General features: G+C 38.5%; 1 protein-coding gene across 1 annotated transcript; it reads right to left on the bottom strand.

Annotated features, from left to right (window-relative positions):
• Positions 1-11421: 11421 nt before the first annotated feature.
• On the bottom strand, positions 11422-12072 carry LOC149390713 (uncharacterized). The gene has a single exon (XM_089619843.1). It carries the CDS (start codon positions 12070-12072, stop codon positions 11422-11424), a length of 651 nt encoding a protein of 216 aa, XP_089475969.1.
• Positions 12073-12350: the final 278 nt, after the last annotated feature.

Below are 12350 nucleotides of genomic sequence, written 5' to 3'. Positions count from 1 at the left end.
TGTCTCTGACGATAGGTGGGAGGGTTGATCTATGCGTGTACTAATTACGCTAGTGCGTATGAGCTAGATTTCTTTCACTGAAATGTTGGGTTGACTCATGCATGAACCAACCGGTGGTTGCTCATGTGGCCAAAGATTCCTATAAAATTGGTAGTTAGTGAGCATAGTTATGAAGGTACATGTACTATGATTGCTCAATAATCTGAGATGGTTCTCATTTTCACTAGGTGCACTCCATTACGTCACCAGAGTGAAACGGATTGTGGCTATTAGTCGAATTACCTTGGAATATAAAAACTGGGTTCTTTTGATTAGTTTTTTTTTATCCCGTGCATGTTTGCATTATAGTTTTTATTTCCTAAATTATATTGATGGTTGTTTCTTTTCATATTGCTAATAAATGTACTTTTATGTTTTTAGTAATCATGTCGAACCCTATTATGACCCTGTTGTCGAAAGACGTCCTGACTGGAGATAACTTCCCTAAGTGGAAGTCGAATCTCAACATTGTGCTTGTGAGTGAAAGCATTCGCTTTATCCTCACTGAAGACAGACCTCCTCTTCCTGCTCATGGTGCCTCCAAGAACTTGAGGGAGGACTATGACAAGTGGACTACTGCCAATAACAAGGCGGTGGCCTACATGCTCGCAAGCATATCTGATGTGTTGCGAACTAAGATGGAAGGGATGGAGACCGCTGTGGAGATCCTTGACTCGTTGCAACAAATGTTTGGGATGCAAAGCGAGCAAGCCCGCATTGAGCTCACCCGTAAGTGAACTAGCACTAGGATGATTGCGGGAACTCCGGTGAGGGATCATGTCATGAAGACGACTAACTACTTCACCGAAGTTGAACTCCATGGGGCACAGATGGATGAGGTTACTTAGGTGGGAATAATCCTGAATTCCGTTTCGAGTGACTTCATACAGTTTACGTCCAACTACATCATGAACAAGTTGACGTATGGACTGTCTCAGCTGTTGAATGAACTACAGACTTTCTAGTCTATAACTCGACATGGGAAGAACAAAGGGTCGGCTCTCTATGCTGACAAGAGTTCTTCGCATAAAACCAATAAGAAGTTGACTTCTGGTGCTGAGTCATCTAAGGCACGCCCAAATACTTCAAAGGGAAAAGGTCCCGCTAAGAAGGAAAGGAAGAACTTCAAGAGAAGTGGAAAAGGAAAACAGAAGAAGCGAGAAAGCATTGGTAAATTCCACCACTGCAACACTGAAGGCCATTGGAAGAGGCATTGTCCTTTGTACTTGGCTGAGCTTGAGAAAAACAAGAAGAATGCTGGTATGGTACCTTAAAATTCATGATTAAAGATATCCTAAAAATGTTTTGGGGATAATTATTCATGAGCATACTTCTTTTCTTGTTGCAGAGCAGATCTGATGGAGCACACGTGTGTAGACGAGCTTGATGAACAATGTCGAATTCAAGCCCGAATTGTAGATAAGCTCATGCTCCGTTTGACGATCTAATTACCCGCTAGTTTTATTACTTTCATTTTTGGATTTATTTTTGAACATGAGATGTGTCATTTAATGATCCGAGGTTTTCTGGACTGTAGCCTTTATAGTTATTCCAGATAGGATGAATCTTTCTTTTTTTTATGTTTTATTACATTATTTATGAACACATGGTTGTGTCTTTAAATATTTCCTTCTATAATTGAATGCCTTGATTGCGTTTATGATATTTGAATATGCATGAATGCTTATGTCCTTATGAAAAATGTATAGAATATGAAGGTCATTTTTTTCCGTTCGTATGCTATATAGAAGCACAATAAATAAATATAAATATTTTCTAAGTTATTATCTCTGTTAGAATTTAATTAGCTTTTATTGCTTCATTAAATTCTTATTTTGAATATGTTTCAGAACCATTTAGAGCTTTGAAAGCGTCTAAATAATTATTACCATTATTCGACAATGACTTGTGCGAATAATAAGTAATAAAAGAGACACAACTAAAAGTTATTGCTGATGATGAATTAAATTAGTGGGAGCTTCCTTAATTGGAACCTAGTCACTAATATTCGTATTGATTGAGTGGGAGCATCCTTAAATGGAACCTAGCCACTAAATAATCAATATTATTGTGTGGGGGCATCCTTAATTGGATTCTAGTCACTATTGTTCAATAAAAGAGTGGGAGCTTTCTTTAATGAAATCTAGCCACTTGTTGTTCAATTAATAGCAACATCCTTCATAGGATTAAACTCATCATTGAAGATGGCATCCTTAATCGGAATGTATATGCTATTATTCAATAATTAAAGTGGAAGAGTAATTAATAAATGATTACCTTGCCACATAAATCAATGAATTGAAAGGAATGATAATTTTGAATTATCTTGTCGTTAAAATCAATAACCTAGTGGGAGCATCCTAGAATGGATCCTTGTCACTCTCATCAACAATAAACTTTCCTTAAATGGAAAGACATGATCTTGTGATATCACTCTCGATCAAACTAACTTGTCTGAAAGTTATTAGCCCATATTTAATAGATCTACCTGTTAAGCTATTAGCTTAAAGGAATAGAGAGATCTATAAAAGGATTAATGAAATGGTTTAAGCTTTAATAAGTTATAAGGTAAGGGATTGAGCTCTTAAGGAGAGACACTATCATCAATGATACTTTTCTTTCTGATACCACGAACCACTTCATTAGGGATCTTCAAAATTGAAGATGAACTGTCCTTTGAGGATGAAGTTCCAATAACATAAAGACATGGATCGAAGTAGTTATACTACTAAAACTTTTGAAATATGAAAGGTAGATCCTAAGTACTTAACAAACTAATCATGATTGTACATGGATGTTTGTTATAATCAATATTTTGAGAATGATCGATAAGTGTAGCTTCTAAACAAGTGTCATGAATAAAGTCATTACTATTATAGTTCTAGACCTCATTATGACACAAGTAAATTGACTGAGCTAACTGTTTCTAAAATTAAATTTAGAAACGACATGCTCGTTCCATTATGTCTCAAACATACTTATTCATATAAGGTATGAGCTCAATGTTGAAGCTATTGACATTGTCTTTAAAAGGACTAATAATTAGATCTTAGACAATGTCGTATTTCCGAGAATAACTACATGTGTTGTAAACACTGTAATTTCTGGAAATAGTGAGATACTTAGTTATTTAAATATAGTAGATCCTTAAAGTCATGTGTATATATTGAATATAAACACGACAAACAAGGATGAACTATAAATAACCAAGTAATGGAAATAGGTCAATAAGTTCTTATTTAAACACGTTCAATAAATCACACTATAGTAAGTGGTGTGATGAGATCAAACCATGCAATGGTGCAACCTGTTTTGGCACCAAAGGGATGTACACCTTGATAGAGAGACGTGTTATCTTTAGATATAAAGTCTGGTGTATAATCTAAAGGTATGCGAAGTGTTAATCTGTTCTAAAGTAAATTTATTTACTATGAACAATTTGACTTGACCTTAAATGGTAAGTCAAAGATCACTTGCAAAAATGCATGAACTAGAATAATATGAAAATGGGACATATGTCAGATCGACATAAAGAGTATAGATAAAAGTGGGAATACATATGATGGGAATCTCAATCCTGGGTCAAAGTCTAAACCGTCTATAATGATGGCAAAGAATTAAATTGGCTGAAGGAAACTTATCTTCTCTGGTCAAAGTGGGAGATTGTTGAGAATATTGCCCACTTGAAGATAATGAGTAAATGATTACTAAATTCGATAATGATTACTTTATTAGCATTATATGATTAGTGGGTTGATTTCTAAACAATTAGAATCAATAACAACAATCTTCCATATCCTCCGTATTAAACCGAGTCACGTGCTGGGCACCTGAGTTCGGGCGGTGAGCTAAAATGAGGTCGATGACTTATATACGCCTGGAAAGCTATATCTAAAGTCATATATCTAGAACACATAGGTGAAGGCTGATCACTATGTGGGAGCATTCTACATTTGTGGTAAGTGTACGACTTGGACATGTCTTGGTTGTAGATGTGTCGTTTATGGACCATTACGACACACTAACCGAGGCCGCTATGATGGTCACAGTGAGACTTGATCTGAATCCTGAAGTGATCATGGACACTAGGTCATGTTACTGAGCTCTTTGACTCATTCGCTAAAAGGCTATCCATGCTAATCACAGCTTATGTCTTGGGACTCTCACAGCATGATTCGAGTGGAAAGTAATTTACAAATACGGAATCCAGCCTTCCTGAAAGAAGGTTAATGTTCACTCACCTAAGGGTTGATTCCAGAACCGATAGATTGCTAGCACTTTCGAAGTAAGTAACGTTCGAAAGAATCTTTCGCTGGGGAAACAACAATGCTTAGGGCTAATATGTATCAAGAGAAGTATAACGGAAAAATTGACTTCTCTTGACACGGGTTGAACCTGGAGGGTCTTGATCACGAACTGACTATATCAGTGGACACTCGTCACGATGAGTAAATATAATTCTAGTATTAAAGGAGAGTTCATTCTTGGCTTACAAAGTGGAGTATTTGACCAAGATTAGACGAATCGATGAAAAAATGGAAAGGATTATTTCGTCTTTTTCATCGGATTTATTAAGCTTCTATTACTAGATCCATAGTCCCCGATTCGGCTCTGATAAAGGCGCATAAGAACTTTCGTATAATAATGTTTATCATTATCAATCTCACTTGCTGTAATTCTGATTGACAGCATTAATTATGGAAAACGGGTATTCGCATAATTAAATAAATATTTATGGTAGAATTGTTTATTTATTGTTTGATCAAGTAAATAAACAATTATTAATTATTTGTTTATTTTTGGACCAAGTAAATAAATGATTAATTGGGTTTTAAGCAATTGGGCCTTGCACACATGGAAAAGTCGAATTAGGGTTTTGGCACTAGGGACTTGCGCAAATCACCTTGGCCGTGTGCCATCAAGTTCGAAATTTTCAAATTGGTATTTACCAATATTTTCTCTTTAGTTGTTTAAATAAAGGAGAGAGAATAATATAAGATATTATCTTTTATTCTCTCCTTATTTAAAGGAAAGTATTTAGGAGAATATATGAAAATGTATTTAAAGGGAAATAATATATTATCCTTTATTATCTCACTAAATAAAATATTCTCTATTTAAATAGAGAATAATATCCCATAGATATTGATCTGATGGATGAGAGAAAAAGTAGGATTCACTAGTGAGATAAAGACTGTGCCCACTCATCTTTCTTATTCGTCTCGGAGATTACGTTTCGGAAGACTAAGGTGTCATCCTCGAGTCCTTCATCAAGAGGACGCTAGGAGTACGCGATTGGTTTAGGAGCGTTCTGTAGCTGAACCGAAAATCAATGTAATTATTCGTTTTTCTTCAAATCGGTAGCTTGATAAATATGCTCTCGTGAATTAAATTAATTAAACATAACTAGATCTTGTTAATTATAACCATAATTTAATTAGCTTATGATCAGCGTAATTAATTATTTTTCCGCATTAATATGGTTATATGGGAGAATCATCTTCAACAAGTGGTATCAGAGCGATTGTTCGTGTCTGATATGCGCTTGATTCACCAACAAAGAGATCACTACTATGCGTGCTAATAATACATGGTCAGTTGTTCCTTTACCTGCCAACAAGACCTCTATTGGTTGCAGGTGGATTTACACAAATAAGTTGAATGTTGATGGGAATTTAGCTAGAAGAAAAGCACGATTAGTTGCTAAAGGATACACTCAACAAGAGGGAGTTGATTTCCTTCGTACTTTTTCCCTCGTTGCTAAATTAGTCTCTGTTAAGTTTTTACTCAGTATTGCTTCCTCTCAAAAGTGGTACTTGTCTCATTTAGACATTAGCAATGCTTTCCTTAATGGAGATTTATTTGAAGAAGTATATATGGATCTGCCTCTTGGTTATTTACCTCAGAGGGAGTACAAAATACATACAGGGAAGTTGGTTTGCAGGCTACATAAGTCTATTTATGGTCTTAAACAGGCCTCTAGACAGTGGAACTTGAAGTTCATTGAGGCTGTTCAGGGAATTGGTTTTATTCAATCCAAATCTAACTATTCTTTGTACACTCGTGGTAGTGGGAATAATTTTGTTGCTATCTTATTGTATGTTGATGACATCATTGTTTCTGGTCCAAATAAACTTGTTCTTGCTGATGTTAAAACCTTTCTCAGCATAGTTTTTAGGTTGAAGGACCTTGGTGATCTCAAATATTTCCTTGGCTTGGAAATTGCTAGGTCAGAGAAAGGGATTGTTTTAAGTTAGAGGAATTATGCTTTTCAGATTCTTGAGGACTCGGGTTTTCTTGATTCTAAACCTATCAAGACCCCTATGAATACTAGGGTTGACTTATCTTTATCTGATGACACTTATGTGCTAACTGATATTACTGGTTATAGAAGACTCATTGGTCGTTTATTGTACATAACCATTACTCGTCTAGATATTACCTTTGCGGTTATTTGTTTAAGCCAATTTGTTCATTCTCCAAGGGACAAGCATCTACATGCTGCACATCATCTTCTTCGTTACATTAAGTCTAACCAAAGATTAGGCTTATTCTATCCTTCTTCTTCTTCTTCTGTATACCTTCATGCTTTTTCAGATGCTGATTGGGGTACATGTACTGATTCTAGACGATCCATCACTGGATATTGTGTTTTTGTAGGTCATGCTCTTGTTGCTTGGAAGTCGAAGAAGCAGTCAACGATGGCTAGGAGTTCAGCAGAGGCAGAGTATATAGCTCTTGCGGCGGTCATGAGTGAAGTCTTGTGGTTATAGCAATTGGCTAAGGACTTTCAGATTGTTGCTGACTCAGCCTCCGTGATTTACTGTGACAATCAAGCGGCAATGCACATTGCTTCGAATCCAACGTATCACGAGAGAACCAAGCACAATGAGATTGATCTACATTTTGTCCGGGGTCATCTAAATCGTAGAACCCTGAAATTACTTCCTATCCGGACTCATCTTCAAGTTGCAGACATCTTCACAAAACCATTACCCTCTCCGATGATTCTCAGACTGTCATCCAAGATGAACTTGGTCGGCCTCTTTGCACCAAATTCATCTTGAGGGGGAGTTTTGGGTTAGAGTGTTTAGAATAGTCTATTTCTTAGTGTACAAGTCACGTGCACTAATTAGTCGTTTTTAATTTGTTATTAGTTAGCTAGTGTCTTCTTCTCTTTAGCTTGTACGACTAGTCGTATTGACTAAACTTATACGTTTGTTTGTATATAAGGAATTAAATTCCTTTACAGTTAATCAATGAAATCAATTCAGTTTTTCTTCTTTTCCGAAATTCCTTCGTAGAATCTTTCTCTCTCTCGTTGTCAGATTCCAATAAAACTCAAGGTGAATGTAATTGCCTAGCATCAGCCAAGCCAATGAATGCACTTGATATAAAATAATAGAATACGTAATAAATTAGAGAATAAATAATTTGGAATGTAATCTTATGTATTTTGGGATTTGATTTTGTCTTCTGTGTCGCAGTAACTGCTAGCCGCTGGACTTTGCGCGCGTTTGCTCTTATTCAAATACCACGCTATATCGGCCTATGTACTTGATTGGAGTGGGCGCTAAAATTAAGATCAATCAAGCCTTAGATATTTTTCTGCTTTCGGTGAGGTTATGAGAGTGAGCTCCAGCGAGGTGGTTGACCGAATGGCGGTATATATCTTGCCCATGCTTCACGCTATCTTCGCCGGGTTGATTATATTGCAAAGAATAAGGTAATCAGATGGTTTTCAATATGCTGTTATTGTTGGAAGGAAGTTTTGGGTTGGTGGAGAAAGTGTTTAGATATTTTGGGTGTTTAGGGAAAATGTTTGGAAATTTGGAGGCTTGGGTATAAAGTAGAGAGGTGGAGAATTTCTTTATAGAAAAGAGAACTTTTTATTTTTTGGCTTGATACAAAAGTGTAGGATTACATCCCTATTTATACTAGTCTATTGAAATCTCTAGATGCAACCTTTTCTAGAGAATTCTCCTTATTAATCACTATCCTAGATATTACAAGAATATTCTAGAAATTATTCTCTCTAAGCTCTCTAGGCATATCAAGAATATTCTAGATAATATGACCACTTAACTAGGCCCAAAATACTAAAGGCCCAAACTACAACTAGAAATAATTAGGCCCAAATACTATAACCCAAAATCAAGTTTAAATATTCAACACCCCCTCTTAAACTTGATTTTGCTACTCCAAGTAAAGTTCTTAACTTGACAAAGTCTTCGCGCTTGAGGGACTTGCTGAAGATATCGGTACTTGGTCATGGGTCTTCATGTTCTCCAATTGCACCTCCTTTTGGGTAACACACTCTCTAATGTAGTGATAGCGTGTGTCAATGTGCTTACTCCGATCATGGAAGACTGGGTTCTTCGCCAAGGCTATTGCTGACTTGTTGTCCACGAAGATCTTAGTCGGCTCCTCTTGTGGCAAACTCAACTCCTTCAATAAGTTTCGTAGCCAAATTGCGTGACAGACACATGAAGTGGCAGCTACGTACTCTGCATCGCAAGTAGAAAGAGTGACAATCGGTTATTTCTTCGACATCCACATGGAGGCTATGTCTTCAATGTAGAACACGAAGCCACTTATGCTTTTTCGATCATCTATATCTCCACCCCAGTCGCTATCGTTATATCCAAGAAGCTTGTAATCATTAGAAGCGAAGAATCGTCTTTGCCGCCTTCAAATGAGTGGTAGTTGGATGCTCCATGTGTCGACTGATGACTCCCACAGCATACAAGATGTTAGGCCTCGTACACGTCAAGTATCGCAGGCTTCCAACCAAACTCTTGAAGAATGTTGGATCAACGTTTTCTCCTTCCTTGTGATTTGACAGCTTGATTCCACATTCCATTGGCATGCTGACTGGGTTTGAGTCATCCATCTTGAACTTCTTGAGCACCTCTTTGGCATAGCCTTCTTGACTAATAAGGATTCCATTGTCTTCTTGTTTCACTTCAATACCAAGGTAGTAAGACATGAACCCAATGTCAATCTCAAACTCATTCGTCATCTCTTTCTTGAACTCCTTGAACATGCTTGGATTGCTCCCTGTGAAGATCAAGTCGTCTACATACAAGCATACAATCAATATATCATTGTTTTGGATTTCGATATAAAGTGCATGCTCATATGGACACTTGATGAAGTCTTTTCCTTTGAAGTACTTATCAATTCGAGCATTCCAAGCTCGTGGGGCTTGCTTCAGCCCATATAGAGCCTTCTTCAGCCTCAAGATTTTGTCTTCTTCTCCCTTAACTTCATATCCTTATGGTTGCTCGATGTAGACTTCTTCATCAAGGAATCCATTTAGGAATGCGGATTTGACATCCATCTGATGTATCCTCCATTTGTTTTGAGCCGCTAACGATATGATTAGTCTAACAGTTTCTAGTCGAGCAACAGGAGCAAATACCTCGTCATAGTCGATGCCGACTCTTTGGTTATATCCTTTCGCCACCAATCTCGCCTTATATCTTTCAACTTCTCCTTTGGAATTCTTCTTTGCCTTGTAGACCCACTTCACACCGATCGCCTTGTGCGCTTTTGGAAGTGAAGCTAACTCCCAGGTATCATTCTTCTTTATTGCCTTGATCTCTTCATCCATGGCGTTTCTCCAAGTCTTCTTTGCTAAGGCTTCTTGAAAGTTCATAGGCTCGCAGTCCGCAAATAGACAAAAGAGAGTAAGGTTGTCTTGATTTTCTGCTACCTCGTATAACTCTCGCAAGCTTCTAAAGTGAGGAGCCCTTTCACTTGAACTTTTGTCTTCTTGAGAACTGGGAGTTGGTGAAGTCGGTAGGATAGCCGCATCTTCTCTTAGTTGCTCTGGTTGCTCCACATCATCTTCTTCAAATTGAGGAAAGAAGTTAAAATTTTCATTGCTCGATCTCCAATCCCATTCTCCTTCTTCATCGAAGATGACATTTCGGCTGCTGATCATCTTCCCCGTATCTGGATTGTAGAGTTTGTAGCCTTTGGAATTGGTATCGTAGCCGATGAAGATGTACTTTTCGCTCTTGTCATCTAGTTTGCTTCTCTTTTCGTCCGACACATGAGCGTGAACTATGCTTCCGAAGACTCTAAGATGAGAAATTCCGGGCTTTCTTCCACTCCATGCTTCTTGTGGAGTTTTTCCCAGGATGCTTCTCGTCGGTGATTGGTTTGATAGATAAACTGTGCATGCTACTGCTTCTGCCCGTAACTCCTTTGGTAGTCTCTTGCTCTTGAGCATGCTCCTTGACATCTCAAGGATTGTTCTATACTTCCTTTCCGCCACTCCGTTTTGTTGGGTGGGTTCTTGGCACCGTTAGCTGTCGCCGAATACCGTTGTCTTCGCAATACTTCTGGAACTCGTTTGAAGTGACTTCTCCTCCTCGGTCGGATCTCATGGCTTTGATCACAAGGCCACTTTCCTTCTCAACATAGGCTTTGAACTTTTTGAAGTTCTCAAACACTTCGGATTTCTCCTTCAAGAAGTATACACATGTTTTTCTTGAATAATCATCAATAAAGAGAAGGAAGTAGTTACTCTTACCAAGTGATCTTGGCTTGATCGGACCGCACACATCTGTGTGTATGAGTTCCAATGGCTTCTGAGCTCTTGAGCTTGACTCTTTTGGAAAGCTCATTTTGAATTGATTTTCGAGTAGACATCCTTCACAGACTTGATTTGGGTGGCTGATGGAGGGCAATCCTTTGACCATTTCCTTCTTGGAGAGCAGCTCCAATCCTCCAAAGTTGAGATGCCCAAATCGAAGATGCCAAAACCACGACTCCTCCTTGTAGCACATCCATTGTGTGACGTCATTTTGAATGTTGAGGATGAACATCCTATTTCTTGTCATCGGCGCCTTAGAAATGAATTTGTTCGCATTGTCTCTTATAGAAAGGTTACTATCTTTCAATCAAATATCATAACCTTTCTCTAAGAGTTGTCCTAGGCTCAAGATGTTTCTCTTCATGTTTGGCACGTAGTAGACATTGGAAATGAATTGATGATCGTCATTCTTCAATCAAATGAGAATGTTTCATTTACCTTTCACCGCCACCTTTGATTCATCTCCGAAAACAACGTTCCCCTTCACCGATTCGTCAAGCTCTACAAACATGCTTTTTCGCCCGCACATATGGTTGCTCGCACCATTATCAATGTACCATTGTGTATCTCCTCCCCTTTCGTTGTCTTTGTGAGCCAACAAAACCGTCGCGTCTTCTTAGGTTCTTTCTTCTGGCCTTCTCTTCAACTATGTTATTGCGCGGAGCTCTACATTCGGAAGCATAATGCCCAAACTTCTCACAGTTGTAGCATTTGATCCGTGACTTGTCATACCTTGGTTTTGTGGCTCCTCTCCCACGACCTCTGGATGAGCTTTCTCATCTTTGGTTGTTGTTGTCGTCATTGGGCCTCCAACCTCGTCCACGTCCTCGTCCTTGACCGCCACCTCTTCTTTGTTGGCTTCCACCGCGATCTTCATTTGTCGAATCGACTCGTGTTTTGAGTGCTTGCTCCACGATATCTTCCTTCTTCTTTTTCTTTTCTTCGTAAGCTTGAAGCGACCCGATGAGTTGCTCCATTGTCATGGCCTCCAAGTCCTTCGTCTCTTCGATGACACTGACGATATGCTCGAACTTCAAATCCATGGATCTAAGAACCTTCTCCATGATTCTCACGTCATCTAACTTCTCGCCGTTTCTTTTGAGGTTATTGGTAACCGTCAAGACTCTAGAGAAATAATCGGAGACGAGTTCACCTTCTCTCATATGCAAGGCTTCAAACTCTCCTCTTAAAGTTTGAAGACGTACCTTCTTGACTTGATCCGTTCCCTTGTAAGAGGTTCGAAGCTTCTCCCAAGCTTCTTTGGCCGACTTTGCTCCCAAGACCTTCTCAAACGTGTCTTCATCTAACTGTTGGTAGATTAGATAGAGAGCCTTCTTGTCTCTCTTCCTTGAGTCTCTCAAACTATCCTTTTGAGTTTGAGATAGACTACCTTCGTTCTCTGGGTCAGTGTGGCCTTTCTCGACCATCTCTCACACGTCGTGTGCACCAAGGAGAGCCACCATTCTAAGACTCCAGTTATCATAGTTGCTCTTCGTGAGCATAGGGACTTGGAAGGGAACACCGCTATTCGCCATCTTTAGGAGGATCTTGTAGCTCTGATACCACTTTGTTGGAAGGAAGATTTGGGTTGGTGCAGAAAGTGTTTAGATATTTTGGGTGTTTAGGGAAAAAGTTTGGAAATTTGGAGGCTTGGGTATAAAGTAGAGAGGTGGAGAATTTCTTTATAGAAAAGATAAATTTTTAT

Source organism: Urtica dioica, chromosome 7 (assembly GCF_054948205.1).
Source record: "Urtica dioica subsp. dioica isolate 48M chromosome 7, U.dioica_male_clone48M_v1_H2, whole genome shotgun sequence".
Classification (NCBI taxonomy): Eukaryota; Viridiplantae; Streptophyta; class Magnoliopsida; order Rosales; family Urticaceae; genus Urtica; species Urtica dioica.
This window is presented reverse-complemented; position numbering and strand designations above follow the sequence as displayed.

Coding starts and splice junctions, on each gene's coding strand:
- LOC149390713 (XM_089619843.1), bottom strand. CDS start 12,072: ATGGTCGAGAAAGGCCACACTGACCCAGAGAACGAAGGTAGTCTATCT.